Consider the following 22,866-nt stretch of genomic DNA (forward strand, 5'->3'; position numbering starts at 1 on the left):
ACTATCTTGTTACCAGTTTTTATATGAACATTTGCTTTGTTGCTGCCTCCTAAAATAACCATCAAACTCTAAACTGTGCTGAAACTTCCAAGTTCATGATGCATACTGCAGCAGATTCCAGGATCATTATTTTGAGGAGCTAACTACTCCAACTAAGGACAGTGGCCAACCATTAAATAAATAATCACTAGGTTGAGACTGGAAGAATCCACACAGGTAAAATCCATTATTTACTCTATGGCTGTCTATTGCAAAACTGCATGTTCAGCATAATTTAGGATGATGGTCTTCAATGGCTAAGGGTGTGCAACTTTATGCTGTCAGAATACTGTACTGTGTTTCTCAAATTTTAAGACGCATCAGAACCACCTATAGGCTTGTTAGAAACACAGGTTCTTTGAATTCTGATTCCATGGGTCTGGAGTGAGTTGGTGAATCTGCATTCCTAACAAGTTCCCAGGGGATCTGATGTTGACAGTCCATCCAGGGACCACACTTTGGGAACCACTGCTGTACTTAAGTGTTTATGAATAAAGATATTTGGAGACACAGTAGTAGAGTCTCATGGTGAGCGTGGCAGAAACTTTCATATTTATATACTACTCTTCTGCCAAAGGAATCAAAATATTTGGGTAACAGGTCATTTCATGGTTGACAATTTAAAATGGTCCTTTCGAACATTTTCCTTTGCTAATCTAACCAATGAATACAGCAGTAGTTAGCCAGTAGGGGGACAACAAGCTATCTGAACAAAGTTGAGTTATTAGATACCAAAGAAGAAGAAAAGATTCTTGACTATCATAAACCAACAAAAGGAATGGTTTAACCATAAACACTGGGTTTCTTTGCACAAACAATTTGGGACAGTTTGGTAAAATCTTTTGTATAATTTTGGAAATGGACTTCAGATTAAAGGATTAAACACACGTATTTATCTTCATTCTCCCCTGAAAAGGATAGTAAAAGAACATAAAGGGATAAATCCAAAGCGGCAAAGAAGATAGAGGAGGAGTCATCAGCAAAAGCTATATTTCAACACAATTCTGAAGAATAGAGAGGGTCGATGGAGGAGTGAAAACTAGTTTAACAGAACAGTGAAAGCTACACTCTAATATGGCCATAGCGGTGGTACAGAAAGAGCCCAATTCGCTACAAAACCCTAGAGTGGTCTGGGCCTTGGAGATGACAGAGATCACTAGAAGAAAATGCTGATGAGGGGCCCCAGGATCCCGGAAGGGTGAGGGAGAGGTGAGCAGCTAAAAGCAAGAGGCCAGGTCAATGTTGGCACTTGGAGTTGCTGGAGTCTCAGGTGCCCTGTCCCACTCCTCGCAGTCAGCATGAGAAAGAGGAGAGAGGCTTGTCCAGCAGGCACAAAGAAGGGCAGGAATAAGGCACCTGCAGGAAAGAAAAGAGTGTGAAAGATTGCACCCTAAGCAGTTACTCATCCAGACCTCTTCCCCTGAACTACTTCCAGAACGCTGGCAGCCAAGTGAATGCCTCCTCAGGCAAGAGATTATAAGATATTTCTCATGAGAAACTGACAAGCCCCAAAGAAAAGACATCTAGCTTCTGACATTTGAGGTATCTTCCCACGAAAAAATGAGCTTTCGTCTGATCACCATACAGCAAACCCACCAGTGAGCAAGCACACTTTTCTCACCCACATATAGAGTTTCTGGTGAGGTTTCTATTACCTCATTCCTACTTATGAAAGGAGAGGAAAAGGTTTGCAGACAGTTGATGAAAGCCTCTAACGTGATGGGACGAAAACAAATACATGAGAAGGGAAGCTAGAGAAAGCCAAGACAAGGCAGGAGGCAAAGAAAGCCCTACAGCAAGTAAATACTCTCAAAAGATAGAAAAAATTAGTGCGACTGTGACATAATCACTAAATTCTATTTATAACAGACAGCATGAAATGAGCTCTTTAAATAGTTGAGGTAACAACTGCAGTAGAAAGTAAAGCAAGAAAATATCTTCCAAAATAGGACAAAAGGTGAAGAGATGTGCAACAGGAAAAAAAAAAAAAAAAAAGAACATTCTGAGATTAATCCAGTTTAAAAAATAAATAATAAGATTGAATAATAATTGAGAATTTAATAAGTGCCTGGTAATGTTCTAAGTGGTTCAGACATATTAGTGAGATAATTACTATTATAATCTCCATTTTATAGATGAGGAAACTGAAGCGCAGCAAAATTAAGTGACATTCTCAATAGTAACACTGGAAGCTAGAAGATAAAAGAGCAATTTTTGCCTGTAATCCCAGCTACTTGGGAAGTTGAGTCAGGAGGATCACTTGAGTCCAGGATTTTGAGGCTGCAGAGAGCTATGACCATGTCACTGCACTCCAGCTGGTGTGACAGAGTAAGAACTTGTTTTTAAAAATTTAATTAATTAATTTTTTTAGAGACAAGGTTTTGCTCTGCAGCCCAGGCTGGAGTGCAGTGTCATGGTCTTGACTCACTGCAGCCTTGACCTCCCTGGGGTCAGGCAATCTCCTCTCCTCAGCCCCCTGAGTAGCCGGGACTACAGGTGCACACCAGTATGCCTGGTTAATTTTTGTATTTTTTTGTAGAGATGGGGTCTAGCTACATTGCCCATGCTGATCTTGAACTCCTGGACTCAAGTGATCCTCCTGCCTTGGCCTCCCAAAGTGCTGGGATTACAGGTGCAAGCCACTGTGCATGGCCTACAAATTTTTTTTAATTAAAAAATTAAAATAAATAAATGAAAAGCAATTTCTATAAAATTATGAATGAAGAAATTCTGGTTAGAATTCTACACTTGGTCAAACTCTCTATTAAAAGCAAAAGTTGAATAAAGACATATTCAAGTATGTAATAACTCAAATTTTTACCTTCTGTACCCTTTCTTGGGCTGTTACTAAAACATGTGCCATGGAAAATGAAGCAGTAAACCAAAAAAGAAGGCACAAAACACAGAAATGGGGGTTCTCACACTACAGACTAAGGAGTGTCCCAGGCCGGGCGCAGTGGCTCACACCTGTAATCCCAGCACTTTGGGAGGCCAAGGCAGGTGGATCACCTGAGGTTGGGAGTTCTAGACCAGCCTGACCAACATGGAGAAACCCCGTCTCTACTAAAAATACAAAATTAGCTGGACGTGGTGGCGCATGCCTGTAATCCCAGGTACTTGGGAGGCTGAGGCAGGAGAATCACTTGAACCCGGGAGGCAGAGGTTGCAGTGAGCTGAGATCACACCGTTGCACTCTAGCCTGGGCAACAGAGAGAGACTCTGTCAAAAAAAAAAAAGGAGTGTCCCAGGATGACACTTGAGCAGCGGATCCATAGAGCAACTCATCTCCACTGAAACAGTAGAACAATGAAGTTCTGGAGGAATTGTTTTCAGGGGAAAATTGGAATTGATCGTTTGATCATTTGGAAAATAAACATGATAGTCTTTTGATAGATCAGTTGTAGAAAAATATCAGGATGAGGCATAACAAACTAAGTAAATAGATACAAGGTTTTATAAGGAAGAAAACAAGAATAGTACACTATTGGCTCTGTTGTCATTGCTATTGGCATAGTCACTTACTCAGCTCCTAAACTGTGAAAGTGCTGTGTTGGAAGGAGAAGTTGCTTGGCATGAAAGAGCTAAATCCTAATCTGAAGCAACAGGTAGTCAGAGCACAACATCTATTGGCAAATCAAGAGATGGCAGTATAAATTATTTAGAAATAGGGAGGTAAATGACAGAAGAGACAGATAAAAGTAGAATATGGCTGCCTCTAAAAATGAGAGGAACATGATAGGTATTGCATTATCTTAAAATATTATATTAAAATAGTACCTGCATTGTCTTAAAATATATTATTTTTTTAAAGTGTGTGTTTATATTGTTTTTCAAAAACACAATTTTGAAATTTATTGTTGAAAATGGACACATGGAACAAACCAAACCTTGTTTTATCATACAATTTTCAGAAAATATGTGATCCATAAAGATTAAAAGAAAGTTGTATTAAGTCTGGCAGCTTTAGTATTAACTTGAAATAAAATATGGCAAGCTTTCCACGTCCTCCTTTATTTCCACAATCCATATGTACGAGCTAGATTCCAGTCAGAACTTCCACAAATACTTCGCTCTTTGGTAGCAGCGGTTATAAATTACACCTTTGCTAATTTGCGTTGTTCCCAACCAGGAGAAACATTACCACAAAAAAAGTCAGTTTCATCCTGCAGTGTTTCCGTAGCAACCATATTAAGCTGGAAGAATAAAGCTCCTTTGTAGTAGTAGCGTCTATTGAATTACAATGTAAATGTTGATGCCTGCCTGGAAACGTCAAATGACAACAGGTTTACAGAACGAATTCAGCGGTTGTTTGCAGCTCTGGAATCCCAGGCTGCAGAGTTGAGATCGAAGAGGTGCGTCTGGCCATCTTAGCGTTCATTCAACCAAATCTCCTCACTCCATCAAAACCACGGCACTCCCCACCTGCCCAGCTCGTAAAAGGATGCTCACCTGTGTGAAAATCTGTAATATATCTGATGTCTTTTACACAGCAGGACACGAAAAAGCGTTTGTTGTGGATAAGAGTGTTAAAAATTCAATTACGCAACAGACCAAACTTTGTGCTTCTTTCCCCCTCTCAGCACAAAGTAACTTTAGTCCCGTCCTCTTCTGCCACTGTCAAACAGCCCTGTTACTGCGGGCATTAAATGCCTTGTGGCGTACTGCGCATTTGATTCTGGTTGACTTGGGATACCTGAGCTCAGCTCTCATTAGCTCTTCCGCTCGACCCACAATCCCTAGTGTTTGCAGGTGTTGCATTCCCCCAACCCCTTTCTTCTCTTCAACCAGTAGCCTCCACCTTCCCATCCCTGCTTTGGAGAAGGAGGAAAACGCAGCTTGAGATCTACTCGAAGAACTGACCCTCAGCTCTCACAGGCTGCCGCCGAGCTGCAAGCATGCCGCCGCTCCACTCAGGTAAACTTCGGAGTGAGTTACCTGCACTTGGAGAAGGGCCTTACCTGAGCGCGCCTCTGCCAATGGCAGCTCACCTGAGGCAGCTCCCCAGCCAATCATCGCGCAGCTCGTCCCTCGGGCTTGTACCCTTTAGTGAAAGAATTCAGCTCCTTGCGAGAAAGTTACCTGTGGCCGCCCAAGTCCGCCACTTTCTGCTCTGTGTCTGCCCATTGCCACGATCCAGGAGGACTCCGCGCCGCCCGGCCGCCTCCGAGCTCGGGCCCCATGTGAGGGGCCCCCCCTTATCCCACCTTTCCGGCTAGGTGAGGGCGCGAGCGGGCGAGCGAGCGAGAGTGGTGAGGGGGGACGGAAAAGCAGAATTACCTGTAGCTCTTGTTCTGCCATCTCGGGCGCTCTCACACACCTTCACCTGCACAGACTTGAAAGTCCAGTTTCACCAGAGGCTGAGGCTCCAGGAAAAGGGGAGCAAGTTCATTGGACCAAACATGTCACAAGAGTCGGACAAGTAAGTGGATCACACGCGCCGGCTGCTGCTACTACTACCACTTTGGGCTGATGGCAACTGGTTTGTTATGTTTTTGTTTTTAAGTTGCTATTGTTGGTATTTTTCTTTCTTTTTTCTTTTTCTTTTTGGTGGATCCAGACTTTTCCGCATTATGTTTCTACCCTGATTAAGGGGAGAAACCCTACAACAATGTGAATGTTTAATATCCCCTTTGGGCCTTGATAGTAAAAGTGGGTTTTCCTTTTCCTTCCTCCCTTAGGAATGGTCTCAGCTCCCGCTCCTGGATGAATACTTGGATATTGCCAGAGGTTTTGGTAGATGGGCGCGGGAGGCCTGCTCTTCCCTCTCTGTTTTAGCTGCTCCCACCGATCTGGCGTTTAGGGCCATTTGGAAGTTCAGCTGAGTTCCTTCGATTTGTCCAAAGGGCCTACTGGAAAAGTGGGGCTTGGCCGCTTTTGTGTGACCGCAACAAAGAGCTTTTATATGAGGCAGAAACGGCCATCTTCTCGCACCGGGCAGGAGGGTGGGCGTGAGTGCGCGCCCGCGTGTGGCCCCGATGGGAGGCGAGGCGCTGGGAGGCCGGGGGGCGCGGGGGCGGCCGGCGCCGTCCCCCACTCCCTCGACATCCCGCCTTCCTCCCCCCCTCCCCCGCGTCCGCCCCCGCATTGTTTGGCCACCTTCCTCAGGTGCCCGGGGGAAAGGACGGTTCGCGAACTGGGGGAACTCATGTGAGGCCTCGAGTTAGGGCCTCGGCGGGGCACGAAGGGGCGCCTGCCACTGAGCGATTCACCCGCGCCCCGACAGCGTCTGCACGCCCCTCGAGCTCGCGGCCCTCCACGCAGTTGGCCGCCACCTCGGACGCGGCAGGCGGGACTGCGTGGGGCGCGCCGAGCCTTCTCGGGGTGCTCTCGCCGTCAAGGCCGAGGGCTCGGGGCGGCGGGAACGCTGGGCTCGCGTCCTTCCCGTCCCGGACAGGCACTCCAGACGCGCCGGGGAGCCACAGCCTGCGCGGCCAGAGCCGCCCGCGGGTCACTGGGCCCGGTCCGGCCGCGTCCTGACGGCCTCCCCGCGGGCCGGCCCCCGCCCTCGGAAGGCTTTGTGCGAGCCGGGGGAGGTGGGGCCTGGGCGGGCGCGGGAGGGAGCCGGAGGTGGGTCCCGCGGCCTTTCTCGGGATTCGGCGGGGACACTCCCTTCCCCCTCCTCTCGGGCGCGTCCGGGCCTGGGAACTGGCTGCGTCCTATTGGAAGTGCGCGGGGCCGCCCTTTTGCTTTCCCCGGTAACTTTGCCGTGGCGTTGCGGCCACCCCGAGGGGACCTTCCTGAAGGTGTCTCGCCGGAGAGGGCCGGTGCCCCAAGGCTGCGGGCCACTGGGCCTGTCATGGAGAAGTGGCGGGGACCCGTCCCAAGTTGAGGGACCACGAGGGAGGAGTGGGAAGGCCCTGCGGACCTGTTCAGGGGTGGAGGGGAAGGACTAGCCTCAACATAAAGCCGCTGGCAGGTTAGGCGAACCTAAGAAAATGCGCTGTCATACTTAAAAAGCAAAAAACTGCCAGATAGTTGTACCCCGTTAGCCACCGATGAGGAATTAACCGAGTATAGCATACCGGAGGGGAAGAACTAGCGTTACCAACACGGGAGAGGGTCAGAGGCAGGGTAGGAAGAGGAGAGTGTGTGGTTGTCTGAGAACACCCCCAGCTCCTCCCCATATCTCTCTAGTCTTCAAGGAAACACGACTCGAGTTTGAAATTTTCAGTAGCCAAATCCGGAGGCGACAGCAAGTTTTGGGGGTTTGTTTTGATCCTTGCCTGCGTCAAAGATGATTGCAAATCTAGTTTAATTAATCGCGCAATTAACATTTAGTTTGCTTAGTTTTGTGATACAACAGAACTCGAATTCTGAATGAAAACGGGTCGGTCTTTATTTTCACCAGTTATACTTAGCAGCAATAAGAACAATGTGTTTACCATCAGAAATAAGTACTGAGCGCCCGCAATCTGGTTTCACCACACGCATCACCTGGTTTTTACAGGTGATAAGTATCTGGGATTACATATGCTTGCATTTAATGAACGTTGCTTTTATCTAGTCGTGGTTTCCAAGACGAAATTTTGTATCCTGGGAAAAGTAATCGTTACAATGGTGCAAAGAGATAATTCGACTGGTTTGTTTCTCTCTCATTGGGCTGTTGAAAATGCTTTAAGTCAATACATGACTTCTGGATCATTTTTGCGAATTCTAGCCTAGTTTTCTTAATATTAATATTCTAAGGGAGCCCCGGCAGGGGTGGGTCTGAAGCTTATGCAACTATGTGTGTGACATGGGGTGGGGACTGTAAGTAAACGGGCCCCTGGGTACAGCGTGGGGCTTCCTTCCTGAGCAAGTGAGAGGCTTCATCAGCCTCATGGAAAATCCACCTTACGAGGCCTGCCTGTAGTTTCTGGAAATAACATGAACGAACACACACTGGATGTTCTTTCATAATCCCATTGAGATTTAGGCAATCTTTGGGATTGCACAGGAAGATATTTCTGGTTAACAAGTCTGAACTGAAGTAGCATCGTCTTTTTTATGGTGTGGACTTTTCAGATTGAAACGTTCTGCTTTTGACGTTCTGCAGTGTTGATGCTATCGCCAATTAAAACAAAGTATTTTTAGGACATTTTGTCTTTGTACATATTTTAAAATTCTCTACTCCATCTTAAATTTTATGAAGCTTTAAGATCTTTGTCACCAAGCATGTGTACAAGTGAAGCAATGCTAGATTAAGAAACTCTTATTTTACTGCCAAAATGTATAAAATATATTCAGAGAACGTGTAGGTACTATGTGATTTGATACTCACAGGTGTTTTTCATTAGGTAAGTGTATTTTCTGGTTACCTACTATTTGTAACACATTCAGATAGGCGTAATAGAGGCATGCGAAGATGGATAAGATGAGCCCTGTTCTCAGGGGGCTTACACTGTAGTGGAAAGGAACTCATGGACAGACATACTTCTAATAAACACAATGCCTAATAGTCACAAAAAATACAATAGTTACAAAAATGTTTTTAAAAATACAATACAGGGGCCAGGCGCGGCGGCTCACACCTGTAATCCCAGCACTTTGGCAGGCCGAGGCAGGTGGATCACGAGGTCAGGAGTTCATGACCAGCCTGATCAACATAGTGAAACCCTGTGTCTACTAAATATACAAAAAATTAGCCGGGTGTGGTGGCAGGTGCCTGTAATCTCAGCTACTTGGGAGGCTGAGGCAGGAGAATCCCTTGAACCTGGGAGGCGGAGGTTGCAGTGAGCTGAGATCGCACCACTGCACTCCAGCCTGGGTGACAGTGTGAGACTCCATCTCAAAAAAAAAAAAAAAATACAGGTCATGATAAACTGCCTCTCCCTACTCATCGCATTTTTGCTTATGATAATTTCAGTCATTTTGTGTGTTTTTTGTTAAAGAGTCCTGCTATTATTCAGAAAATGGCTGAAGTTATAGGTATCTCATGTGGATAACATTTCAAGTAATGGGATGACTCTACATTTTAATTACACTCTCTAGTCTTTAGTTTTATAAATGCATATGCTTGTTTACATTTGGCTATGCAAAATTTCTTTTAAGGTTAGAAACGTCAAGAATTTATCATATCTTTTTCAAACCAATACATATACCCATTCACTTTTTGAATGAATATGCCTTGAATGCCACTAAATACTTGGCATTGAGATTCACTGGTGAATAGAACCTAGTCCCTGCCTGCATGGTGCTTACTGTGTGTGTGTTGGGGGTGGGGGAAAAGGGGCAGGCTTGTTGACACTAAATCAACAAAAAAGTAAACATATTTAATTAGATGATGATAAGTGCTATGAAGGAAAGCAAAACCGGCTGGAGAGATTGAGAATAATGGGGAGGTCTTTTGTATAGGGTGATCATGGACAGCTTCTCCAATGAGGTGAGCTTTGAGTGGAGGCCTGAGTGAAGTGAGGGATCAAGCCCTAAGATACCTGGGGTAAGAAAGTTACAGGCAGGTGGAAGACCAAGTGCCAGGGCCCTGAGGTGAGAGTGTGGTTAGCATGGTCTAGGACCAGAAAGGAGCTCTGTGTGGGTGAATCAGAGTCAGAGATAATGGCACCATCAAATAAATTAACATGATCAGTTCTCTACTTATTAATCTGGACAGTTGCATACTCAGAACAGTCAAAATTATTCTTGTAAGTGGTCTTGGTAATCAAGAGATAGTAATACCTAAGGAGTAAATGATGAATCATCAGTCTTGTTTCTTTCCCTGAGTATCACCAGTTTAATGTTGAGGGGCCCAGAGTTCTGTTCCCTACAATGGATTAAATCTTGTACACTCCTTGATTCAGAGATGAATAAATGCACACACTCTGGAGGATCCCTGGGGATTCAAACTAAAGAAGAGAGACAAAGTACAGATAGTGTTTGCTCAGACATGCCCACCTCCCTAAAACTTGTAGTGTAACCTACTACCTTCAGCTACCATCTCCACTCCTTAACATTAGGCTTGTGCAAGGTAAAATTTGCCCTTGCTGCCTTCCTCTTGCTCTTGTTCAGTTTCTATAAACTATATCCATCAGAAAACATGGACTTGTCCACTGTGTCTGGAGGAACACTGCCTAGCATGTGCTTTAGTGAGTTTCCCATTTTCAATGAAGTAAACTGACATACAGGCAAAGTTAAGCTAACTGAAAAACAAGTTGTAGATGATGCACATGCTTAAAAATAGGAATCTCCACAGGAATTTCTAAAATCATTGCATCTCAAACTCACCTGAGTTTAAAACATATAAAATATCATCTGAGGCACCCTGGGTCCCAACCCAGCAGTGTTGTATCAGATTCTCCAGGTGAGAGCACAGGGAATCTGCATCTAAACAATGTTCCGGGCATTATAATTGCCTTAAATAGGGCAACACTGCTTCAAATTAAACTTAATGTTAGTTTACATAATAGATGCAATTTATATGCAACTTTTCAGGTGCATACCCAATGTGTAAGTGAAAGAAATCTGTGGACTTTTATTTTACTTTATGCTCCCTTGGATGAACAGCTTCAGATATGATTTTAACATGGATATAAGACTTCTTAGGCCTGCCCTAGATGTTGTTTGCTTTCATTGTTTTGCTGAACTGCTGCTTCTGGAAGAAAGGGGTCTTTTTGAAGGGGAATATGTTTCCAGAGCTGCAAAAGAACTGATTTGAAGTGATGTCACCCACATGGGCCTCCATCAGGCTTGCCAAAGGTCTAGCTAGGGTTTCTGGCTGAATCCCACTCATGTGCGAGCTGGTGTTCAATTTTTATTTATTTATATTTTTATTTATTTATTTATTTTTGAGACAAGAGTATTGCTCTGTTGCCCAGGCTGGAGTGCACTGGCACAATCTTGGCTCACTGCAACCTCCGCCTCCCAAGTTCAAGAGGTTCTCCTGCCTCAGCCTCCCCAGTAGCTGGGATTACAGGTGTGTGCCGCCACGCTTGGCTGATTTTTTGTATTTTTAATAGAGATGGGGTTTCATCATGTTGGCCAGGCTGGTCTCAAACTCCTGACCTCAAGTGATCCACCTACCTTAGCCTTCCAAAGTACTGGGATTGCAGGCATGAGCCGCCATGCTTGGTGTTCACTTTTTTGAGGACTGTTGTTTCACTGAATTCAGATTCTATTTTGTAGCGCAAAGTCAAAGGTAAAGAGCTCTAGTTTGATGTTGGTCTCTGGTGAAATGATTTGATAGGATGATGATTGCAGTTTCATTTCTAAGGCTCATGGTAGCTTGAAGTATTACTCTGATAAGATGGCACTAGATCTTCTGTTGGCCTACAGCGAAGGTCTATTTTAAACTGACTGCAGGGTCTAGGCAATTCAAATGATCCCAGTGCCACCTGACTTAAGGGAGATTAGGAGTAAGTATTAGAGCAATCAATGAAAAGCTGTGTCTAGCAATTTCTACTAGGCTCAGGAAAGTAAAAGGAGAATTTAGAAAAGTAGTTGGATAAAGCCGGGCGCGGTGGCTCATGCCTGTAATCCCAGCACTTTGGGAGGCCGAGGTGGGCAGATCACGAGGTCAGGAGATCGAGACCATCCTGGCTAACACAGTGAAACCCCGTCTCTACTAAAAATACAAAAAATTAGCCGGGCATGGTGGCGGGCACCTGTAGTCCCAGCTACTTGGGAGGCTAAGGTGGGAGAATGGCGTGAACACGGGAGGCAGAGCTTGCAGTGAGCTGAGATTGTGCCACTGCGCTCCAGCCTGGGAGACAGCAAGACTCCGTCTCAAAAAAAAAAAGTACTTGGATAAATCAAACATACACAGAAGCATTTAAACAACATTAACAGTACCCAATCACCTGAAGAAGTGTTTGTTTCAAATGTACAGAAAATTCAAATCAGATTTTTTGGATGTTAGGTTGTTAAATTTACTTTTTAAAAAGTTTTAGATAATTCAGGCAACTGCCTCAGTTCCTCTTTATGGCTTTGGTCTAACTATAGACATACATTTCTGGTTAAAAAATTAACTATGGTTACATAGTATTTTTCCCCTTCCTTACTTCCTCCCTCATTTAAACTAACATTTTCTTCTTGTTCCCTCCTTCCCTTCTTTCCTTCCTTGGTTTGTCTCCCTAATGTCACTTTCCTGGTTTTTTTTTCCTCCCATATTAACTTGGTGAGAACTTGGTGAGAACTGTACAGCTTCTGCGCATAGAGATAACGGTGAGTCTGATTTTAGGTGCTGCTATCGTTAGTGAACCTTGCTGCATTCTTTCAGTATTTACAGCATCAGCAGCCCATCCTTGTTACCTGGGCCAAGAGGTAAGATCATTGCAGCAGATGATGTCAACTAGGTTTAACCTTGGAAAAATTTAAAGTCATTTTTAGTATAAGAAAAGCCTTACCCTAAGTTAATTAGAGTTCTCACTCATGATCCCTGGCATTCACTAGGGTACTGATACTCTCTTCCTTTTTAAGAGGTTTTCAATGACTCTTGTTCAATTATAAAAACTAGGCCTGGCCAGGCGCGGTGGCTCATGCTTGTAATCCCAGCACTTTGGGAAGCCGAGGCAGGCAGATCACGAGGTCAGGAGTTCGATACCAGTCTGGCCAATATGGTGAAACCCCATCTTTAGTAATAACACAAAAATTAGCCAGGCATGGTGGCACATGCCTGTAGTCCCAGCTACTCGGGAGGCTGAGGCAGGAGAATCGCTTGAACACAGGAGGTGGAGGTTGCAGTGAACCAAGATCGCACCACTGCACTCCAGCCTCACTCCAGAGTGAGACTCTGTCTCAGAAAAAAACAACCAAACAAACAAAAAATAAAAACAAACAAACAAACAACAACAACAACAAAAACTAGGCCTAACCTGATAAAGGGTAGTGATTGGTTTGGCAAACTTGTCCAGGGAAAATTCCTTAATGAGCAGCAACAGGCTGGATAGGAATTTTTGCTTTGGCCCAGGAGGACTGGTGGGTTGCTTAGTAACAACAACATGTACCTGGGAGTCCCTCAGATAGCTTCACTGGTCTTCAAATTTAGGCCTCCAAATTTCAGATTCACCCTACCATCTACCTGCCTGCATAGTTTCTTCCTTTGGATTAATTCAGGCTCTTCAGATCAGTTTTGTTTATTTTTCCATTACCAGGAGAGTACATTTTATGTTGTAAGTTTCTTATAATGGTAAATGGTAAACTGGATTATAATAGGTAATAATGAAAGTGTATATATATATATATTTGAGTTGGAGTTTTGCTCTTGTTGCCCAGGCTGGAGTACAATGGCATGATCTCGGCTCACTGCAACCTCCGCCTCCTAGGTTCAAGCAGTTCTCCTACCTCAGCCTCCTGAGTAGCTGGGACTATAGGAGTGTGCCACTACCTCTGGCTAATTTTTTGGTATTTTTAGTAGAGACAGAGTTTTGCCATTTTGGCCAGTCTTGTCTCGAACTCCTGACCTCAGGTGATCCATTCACCTTGGCCTCCCAAAGTGCTAGGATTACAGGCATGAGCCACCATGCCCGACCGAAAGTGTGTTTTATGCTGTAAGTTTCTTAATGGTAAATGGTAAAAAAAGTACTGGATTATAATGGGTTAAGTGGGATAGAAATAAGAAAGCATTCCTTTGGGGATCTCTACCTCCCATCCCCAATTATACTGGGAAAAGAGAAGTGTTGCAGCTTCATGAGTTTTGGTGAGCAGTAGTAATATTATTTGTAAAAAGAGCACCTTTTGATTTGCCACATACAATACTAATCAAAGAACACATTTTAAGAATTCTTATAGGAAGTGCTAGAAAAGCTGGTGCATTTCAGGAGATTTCAATGTATATTTTGAAAATAAGTCAGGGTTCTGGAGGTTTTTCATGCATTTGAATGGGCATTCAGTGGAAAGCAATCAATGCCTGTGGTAGATGAAGTACCTTATTTTACTTTGTAATGAACATGGCAATGAACTTTGTGGGGAGCACTTCACTTTCACTCCCAAGGAAATGCTTCCTTTACAAGTGTGAATGCAGATACCCTCCGGAACAGAAACGGAAAGCAAGAATTGCTTGTGGCTTCTCTTTATTTTGGCGCCAGCCTTTCATCTGAACTCTGAATATACAAATATAACTAACCCTGAGAGCCAGAGTCCCTTCTTTTTTAAGGCCCATGAATTTAGATCAGGGTTTTCGGAGACAAGGAAAGGCTGAAGTGAAGGAGAGAGAAGTGGAGAAAGGAAAGGACAGGAGGGAGCAGGAAGAAACTGCTTAACTACTGTTAAGTTGCCAGTGTTTTCTCAGTGGAGTGTGAGCGGCCAGCAGGGGCTGCTGCCGGGGCCTAGGGTGCGACAGCATGTGGCTGTTTGGCCTCCTAGATAATTGGTTTTGGTTTTAATTTGCAATCTAGAATCCTAGAGCTAGAAAGAGCCTTAGGGATCATCCAAATGCATCGTAGGGCATGTGAGTGAGCAAGTATAGGATTTTGATCTAAAAGCCTGGATTGAGAAGAAATGTAAGAACAAATCTTACATTTTTTCTTCTGTGTTTCATTTTGGGATTCTAAGTATAAATTGAAAATTTGGAGTTTTGATTAGTTTGAAAAAACATGCTTTTTTTTTAAAGAAAGATTGAGAGCAAGATAAGCACTGCATGTTTACTTCTTAAACCATGAACATGAGTCTGTGAAATACCTGGTTAAGATTCTGATACCATTACTGGGGAGTTAAAATTGACTTTTCTTCCCACACTCACCCCAAATCATTGTTTTTGGTTCTCAGTTCAGTGAGTCCCATAAAATAACTGCCTTCTGTACTCCTTGGATCTAACTTTTCAAAGAAACAAGGAACAAAGGTAGCTTTTGCCTCTTTCCTGCATTGCCAATAAGATAATTAACATAAGATCAGAAGATTCTTCTTTCATTACTTTTCATCTGTAAAATGGAGTTGAACTAAATGATCTCCGTGAATAATTACCTGCTCCTATATTCTGTGTCTCATTTTCTCCCTCCAGAGGGGTCTGGGCTGGTGGCGGCTCACAGCAGGGGCCATGAACATTAGCAAGAGAGGAGGTTACAGGCACAGTGGGACCTGCTTCTGCTCCCAAGCCCCCTCACCTCCTTCACCAAAATCAACGGTGGTCTGATTCAGATGACAAACAGACTTTTGGAAGGCAGGAGGAATTCAGAGAATCACATGGAATTCAGAAGGGCAGCAAGGCAGTGAAATCAATGGTTTAACTAGCGGACTCCCGCACAGCCTTGCTGGGATGGTAGAAAAGTGGTACAAGAAAATCAGATAAAATGGGCTGGCAGGGACGCTGAGAACTTCTTCCCGGAGACAGCCCAGGAAGTGTTCATTCTGGCAGGCTCATGGAGTGAGAGTGAGGCAATATCAGAATGAATGGAACATTGACTAAAATTTAGTAAGCTGAAAACCTTAAGTAGGTGAAAGGGATGACCTCCTCCTCCTCCTCCTCTTCCTTCTATTCTTTCTCCTCTTCCTCCTCTTCCTTTTCCTCATCCTCTTTCTTCTTCTCCTCTTCTCCCTCCCCTTCTCCTTTTTTTCTTTCTCCCCCTTCTCCCTTTCCCTATTACTCCTTTTAATAAAATGTAATTCACAGACACCCACTGTCAAAAAATATTGCCAAATGAATAGTTTAGTAAATGCTCAGAAGAGATTTCAAATAATATAAGGATAAGAATAGCAGCCGCAGTTTCACTTCAAGGATAAGGTAGTATATTATGTCACTTCAGCGCACACAATGATCATTTATTTAGGTCAGGAATAAAATCTCCTCTGGTATCCTACTGTGTTATAGAATTTAAAAGTCTCTGAAGTCGACTTTTTCTGAAGTCAATTGCCCCTGAAAGGTTCTCATGTTGGGGAGAATTTTGATTAGGTCACAGGACATTTATGTTTCCTCTGCAAACTAGGATTTTTAAGTTGCTCTAGAGTCCTGGTGTATACTTTTAAGAATATGTGTATCTTACATATTTTGGAAAATAATTTTAAAAAGAACAAATACCTCAATAGAAAGGTGGTCAAACAGCATGAGTAGACAATTAGTAAAAGCTGTATAAGTGGCTAATAAAGACAGAAAATAATATTAGCTGTAAGCTGTATTAGTGATAAGAAAATACAGATTATATAACAGAGATATTCTAAGTTTCTCTGTCAAAGTGGCTAAAATGAACAAAACCGGGTTCGGGTAAAATATATTTTTGGAGTATTATAACTTATCACAAACTTTCTGGAAGGCAGTTTGGCAAAACTGGTTGAAATGGGTCTACCCATTGATAACTAAATTCCAGTTTCAGGGATTTGTCTTAAAGACATAACTAAAGATATAAAGTGCCACATGATTTTTAAAAGTGAAAAATCAGTATAACCCTAAAAGCCTGACTATCAAGGGTTGGTTTAGTAAATCATGGTTTAGTGAGATGATGGGACACTATGCAAGCATTACAAATCACATTAATGAAAAAATCCTTAATGATAAGAGAAAGTGTTCATGATGTATTATATCAGAATGTTTATAGGCATAAAAAGATGAAGAATAAAGAATTCAGAAAAAACACAAAAAGTTAACAGTGGTTTGCTCTCTTAAGTATAAAATAAAGGTACTTTTTTGTCTGTTAGTGTTTCTCTGTGTTTTCCTACTGTGCTGATGTGAGCTTGCACTGCTTTTGTAATTAAGGATAAATTTTATTTATGCATTTATGTATTTATGTATGTATTTATTTAAAAAGTTAAAGGTTGTATATAAAAATAGTTATTAAGTGGAGACACTTAAGAATAATACACACTTCTCTAAATAAAACGGAAAAGCCTACTTACTGCTTGCTTGTTGCAGGTAGAATTGACCCGATCCCCTGCAGAAGTCCCTGCCCTCTCCTCTCTGTCCCAGGAATGCCACGCTGCCCTTCACGCTGGCATGCTGCCTGTCGGTTCTGTGCTATTCCTCAGTGACCTGTAGATTCATTATCTGTGTCTCCACAACCTTGTCCTTTTAGATTTGCATATGTGTTAAGTCCAATCATTAAATCCAGTGATTTTTCAAAATAGCAAAAGTAGGTGTATAAGTTTCCAACATGTGTATAATTTGAAGCTGAGGAATGACTAAGAATGAAAGAAACTCAGTTTGTTCCACTCAGTGGGCTGCATGTGCCTATGGAGTTTCACTTGAAGCAAACTCTCTCGAGGCAAACCTGCCGGCCTCACCACCTCAGACCCCGCCTGAATGTTCATGGGAGAGACTTGGTGTTGGGCCCAGTTTTGAGCTTTTTTGAAGGGACAGGGAGAGCCTGGAATATGACTTCCTTTAAAAACAAAAGGTAGTTGTAGGCAAGGTCCGGTTTTTTTTTTGTATTTTCTAGGATAAAAATTTATTTTTTTTTTAGAGTATAGACTTGCTTCTCCCTGGAGGGCCACACAGTGACTCATCTGACTGCTTCTGCAAGCTGGTGCATAGATCATGCCAGACCAGCTTGGGTCTGTTAGTTAAGCTGCAGGAGATTTCATCATAGGATTTACTGCAGGCGTCTTTAATGGAAGTGTTGTCGCCAATGTGAACTTCTTTGCTTATCAACCTATCCAAGAAGCATCCACAGCAGGGAACAAAAAGTACCTGATGGGAACTTGCTGGGGAAACTGGCCTCCCAGAGTCACTGAAGTTGCCAACATTGCATTAGGGGGAAAAAAAAAAAAAAAAAAGCTAAAAATACAACAACAAAAAAAGGTGGAAATGAACTTTTGTAAAATGTGAGCAAAACCAAAGCAATCTTCGGCTGCAGAATCAACACAGAGGTGGTGAAACAGGAACTAGTAGGTATACATTTTGGCCGTGTGCTCAAAAGTGAATTTGCAATTGCCCCTTCTCTCCCACTCCAAACTGGCCCTCCCCTCCCCCATCCTTTTCTTCATATTGTATAGAAATTCTTCAAACCTCAAATACTATATCTAATATTTTCAAAAAATCATGATCTTCTTTGGATGTTAAAAGTCTAAATGGGCCGGGCGTGGTGGCTCATGCCTATAATCCCTGCACTTAGGGAGGCCGAGGCGGGTGGATCACCTGAGGTTGGGAGTTTGAGACCAGCCTGACCAACATGAAGAAACCCCATCTCTATTAAAAATACAAAATTAGCCGGATGTGGTGGTGCATGCCTGTAATCCCAGCTACTTGGGAGGCTATGTCAGGAGAATCGCTTGAACCTGGGAGGCGGAGGTTGCAGTGAGCCGAGATTGCACCACTGTACTCCAGCCTGGGCAACAAGAGTGAAACTCGGTCTCAAAAAAAAAAAAAAAAAAAAAAAAATCAGTGTAAATAAAGGCACCTGTCCTTACGGGGCTTGTGGGAGGGTTGAGGGAAGGACTACAGTCTCCTTTTATCTTGTGTTTATCTTTAGTTTTAGCAAACATTCTATAAGGTATGTTTTGTATCATATTCAGCCACATGAAAAACACAAATTTGCATTTCGATTTTGTTCACAAAATTTGGGACACAAGTCGTTTATCAATTTTAACATCCTGTAGTTGAACTGGTGCAGCAGTAGTATCGTTATGCTTGTTAGCCTTCATAATCCTTCCTAAGCAATAAAATACCTATGTGGTCAAATCCCAGGACACATTGAATTACAATCTCCAAGTTTTTCCACTGCAGCGTATCCAAGTGTGCTTGGAAAGAAGAACAAAATTAAACATGCTATTTAGAGCTTTCAGGGCTAACTAGATTTTGATGTTGTCATTGTAGCAAATAGTTCTAGAGTATGGAAGAAGTTGAAAATGTTTTTATGATACAGAGATTTTTATTTTACTGCATATTTAATGAATTAATTTATAAATTGCTGTTGTGAAGCATTTCTGAATGACCTGCCTCCTGCCTTTCAATGCTATTGCCCAGGCTGACTTTTATTGCAACTGTTTTATGATACAGTTTTGCATTGTATGTGTTTACTTTTTAAAGAAGCATTTCCTGGGAGGTTTCTTTTTCTGGTTATGAAAATAATATATGCTTATGGGGAAAAATTGGAAAATAGAAACAAGTATCTAAAAGAAAAATCACTCATAATTCCAGCACCCTGTTAATACTTTGTCTTTTCTTACAGTTTCTAATATGTGCATGCATAGTAGATCAATGTGGTTTTACAACGAGTGTGCAAATTATGATTCTCTTTTTTACATCATTCATGCCATTCTGCATTTTCCACTTAATACTATACTATTGGTACTTTACCAATCCCTTAAGTATTCTCCTACATAGCATTTAAAGGTGAAATCTACCACCTCCTATTTTTAATATTTATGTTGTTTTGACTTTTCAGTATAATAAATCATGTTTATATGTAAAGGTTTTTATCTCTGGTTATTACTGTAGAATAGATTTCTGAAAGTATAAGAACAAGAGACATAAATATTTTTAGGCCCTTGATACATAATTTGAAAATGACTCCTAGAAAGATTTTAACAATTTGTGTTCTACCAACAGTGTTTGAGGGTGTCTTTTTCTCATTGTCTCACCAGTAAATGACCGTTGTAATTTGTTTATTTGCAAGGCAAAAAAAAAAAAAAAATTGCAATTTGATAGTTAAAGAGATTAAACATTTTCTCAGATTTTTATTTTGTAATTTGTATTTCTTTTTAGTGAAGCTCTTGCTTTTACCCTGGCTACTACCTATGATTGTGTTATGTTCTGGAGGAGAGGGAACTTGGCTGAGGGAGACTTTGGGGCTGAGATCCAGCTGTGCTCCCCTCTGGTGTCTACCCAAAGTTGTACCTTCCAACATTTGTACAGTTGCACCCTATGGGCTAACAGAGGCCTGTTGTTATTTTTCATTTATTAAAAAATAAATTGAGATACTCATATTTTTATCATTGACTTGTGAGAGCTCTTTTTGCACCTAAAACTATTAACCCTTTTGTTAAAATCCTGGCTATCATTTCAACTTGTTACTTTAATTTCAAGATTTAAAAAATGTTCAGAGGTTTAAATTTTTAAATGTCAAATATGTTGGTCTTATGTATGTGTGAGTACTTTCATTCCTTTCACTTATGGAAAGCTTGAGATTAATTTATGGATTTTACTCATTACATTTTTTTCTTTCATTTTAGCCTTTTTTTAGTGTTATTTAAAAGATTCTATAAGAGGTAGTTAATTTATACTTAAATGTAAAAGTATCAGAAAATAACACTTTTCTACCACTCAGAGATGTTAATACTGTTAACAATTTGAAATCTATATTTTTACTCCCTTTTCTGTGCATGTATATACAATTACACTATGTATGAAAAGATAAGATAGTGATTTATATACTGTTTAGTAACTTTTTTAAATTGATACTTATTACAGATAGCTTTCCACGACGATAAATATTTTTAATGGCCCAATAGTTTTACACTGGGTAAAAATATCCAAATTAACCATTTCTCCTTTGTTGTATATTTAGATTTTTCCCTGTTTTTTACTACTAAGGTCAATACTTGAATGATTATCCTTTTTTTTTTTTTTTTTTTTTTTTTAGACAAGAGTCTTACTCTGTCACTCAAGCTGGAGTGCAGTGGTGCAGTCTCAGCTCACCACAACCTCCGTCTCCCGGGTTCAAGCAATTTTCATGCCTTAGCCTCTCGAATAGCTGAGATTACAGATGTGTGCCACCATGCCCAGCTAATTTTTGTATTTTCAGCAGGAATATTGGGGTTTTGCTATGTTGGCCAGGCTGGTCTCGAACTCCTTGTCTCAAGAGATCCACCCGCCTTGGGCTCCCAAAGTGCTTGGATTACAGGCGTGAGCCACTGTGCTCGGCCTTGAATGATTATCCTTATCACTAAATTTTGCACACTTCTTAGTTATTTCTTTGAGATACATTCCAATGAATAGAAATTCCTAATCAAAAGGTACGCACTTTTTGAAGACATTTGGTTCGTATTTCCAAATTGCCATCCATATATTTTCTCCTAATTAACACTCCCACCAATGGTTATCTGAGAGTAGAATTCCACATTCCGTCTCTAACAATGCATATTATAATCCTCTCTTTAGTCTTTGCCAATTTGGTAGATTAAAAATGATACTTGTTCTGAATTGCATTTCTTTCCATTTACTCAGGTTTGGTTTTTTTTTTCATCACGGGAGAGCTTTATCTTTGTTTGCTTTAAATATATAGAGAGTATTTTGAGATCTTGAAAGTGCTTAGGGTTTTGTACAGAGTTCAGCTGTAGAGCATTTACAGTCAGTAAAAAAGAGTTCGTTAGCAGAGTGTGGAGCCATGATCTCTTCTCTCAGTACGTCATTGGGTCTGAGAACAATCCCCAATTCACAGCCCTCATTCCTTTGCCAATGAAAGCAGTGACTCAGATCAGCATTTAAAGTCCCCTGATCAGTGACCACAAATTCAAGGTACCTAGTCAAGGGTGAGTTCAGGATGAGTTCAGGATGAATCCATCCAAACGACAACAAATGAGTGGCCACCACATAAGCCTATTTGACTATATGATTTATTGAGTGCCTATAGCCAGACACAAAGCTGGGCACCAAGCTAAATGCAGAGACCCCAAAGATGAGACAGTTAGGTCAAGGTTTAAGATTGTAATTAGAAAAAACATAATTTAGGGAAAAAAAGCAATTGCACATTTACCTTCCATTCTTCAGATAATTAGTTGTGGGAAATGTGGAGGCAGGTCCAGAATGAGGCAAGACAGTGTGAGTCTTCAAATTTTGTACTTTTATTTCGATTTCAAAGGTCTGCCACTATTTTTCATTTCTCAGGCTTGGTCAGGCTTTCATCCCTTCCCTGTTTGTTTGTTTTCCTTTCCTTTCCTTTCCTTTCTTTCTTTCTTTCTTTCTTTCTTTCTTTTTCTTTCTTTCTTTCTTTCTTTCTTTTTCTTTCTTTCTTTCTTTCTTTCTTTCTTTCTTTCTTTCTTTCTTTCTTTCTTTCTTCTTTTGTGTGTGTGTGTGTGTGTGTGTGTTTTGGCCTATTAGTGGTTAAGAAACACTTTGGTTGTTTATCTAAATAGTAGGGCTATTTAAAATGAAGTCACTTTTCAAAGATAAGGCTCCAGGGCTCTGCAATTAAACTTCATATTAAAAACCTTTCCTAGAGCTGCGGGTTAAAACATCTGTCACATGCATGTTGCTTATAATGTTAAACATAACATCTGTGGAAAATGGCAATTTATGGAAGTAATTTGGTACTTTTCTAAACTGAGATACAACATTAAAACATGTAGGGCAATTAAGAATTTGTCTTAAAAGTGTTGATGGCATTAGAGCCAGCTGCTTTAATCAGGAGCTCATTATCTGGTCTGTGAATTATTGAGGCTATTTTCTTCAATTTTCCTCTTATGGTTAGCCTTTTAGATATATATATATTTTTTCCTCTACAAATCTTGCAGAGAGGGCATGAAAAGAAAAATTCAGCTTAATTAGTTTGGCTACTGATTAAGGGGAAAACATACTTAATTCTAGTAGAAGGTTAAACTCACTATTTTAAATACATTCTTAGATTATCTAGGATTTCATGTGATCCAAGCTATATCTTCTCCTACATTTTTTACAAAATGTTCTTGAAGCTGTAAATATAAGAATTGCTTGATTAGGAAGTCAACCACTTGCAAGCAACAAATAATGGTTCTCCTCCATAAAACCTATAAAGCACTTATGTAAATGAAGGGTAATCTTTAAGTAATTGGTTGTATTGCATATTTTTGTTTATTTATTTATTTATTTTGAGACAGGGTCTTACTCTGTTGCCTAGAGCAGAGTGCAGTGGTGTGACGTCGGCTCACTGCAGCCTTGACCTCCCAGGCCCAGATGGTCTTCCCATCTCAACCTCTTGAGTAGCTGTGGCTGGAACTACAGGCTCACACCACCATGCCCAGCTGAATTTTGTATTTTTTGTAGAGATGGTGTTTCACCATGTTGCCCAGGCTGGT

At 41.6% G+C, this 22,866-nt stretch overlaps 1 protein-coding gene and 1 long non-coding RNA gene across 3 annotated transcripts in view; one reads left to right on the plus strand and one right to left on the minus strand.

Moving 5' to 3' along the window:
* Positions 1-811: 811 nt before the first annotated feature.
* On the minus strand, positions 812-5,337 carry LOC134759112 (uncharacterized). 2 transcript variants are annotated; one of them, XR_010135021.1, is made up of 2 exons: positions 5,119-5,337; positions 812-1,395 (listed from the first exon to the last, which is right to left on the minus strand). It is a non-coding gene; the product is annotated as an uncharacterized lncRNA (long non-coding RNA). The 2 variants fall into 2 exon arrangements; XR_010135022.1 differs by lacking the exon at positions 812-1,395 and adding an exon at positions 3,904-4,488 and having other exon boundaries at positions 5,119-5,195.
* A 32-nt stretch (positions 5,338-5,369) lies between these two features.
* Positions 5,370-22,866, plus strand: part of GRHL2 (grainyhead like transcription factor 2) — a 183,491-nt gene continuing 165,994 nt past the window's right edge. Inside the window, exon 1 of the mRNA XM_004047391.5 lies at positions 5,370-5,458. Coding sequence (XP_004047439.1) covers positions 5,439-5,458 — 20 coding nt within the window. The 5' untranslated portion in view covers positions 5,370-5,438. The remainder of the gene's footprint in view (positions 5,459-22,866) is intronic.

The sequence above is a fragment of the Gorilla gorilla genome, chromosome 7 (genome assembly GCF_029281585.2).
Source record: "Gorilla gorilla gorilla isolate KB3781 chromosome 7, NHGRI_mGorGor1-v2.1_pri, whole genome shotgun sequence".
NCBI classification, from domain to species: Eukaryota; Metazoa; Chordata; class Mammalia; order Primates; family Hominidae; genus Gorilla; species Gorilla gorilla.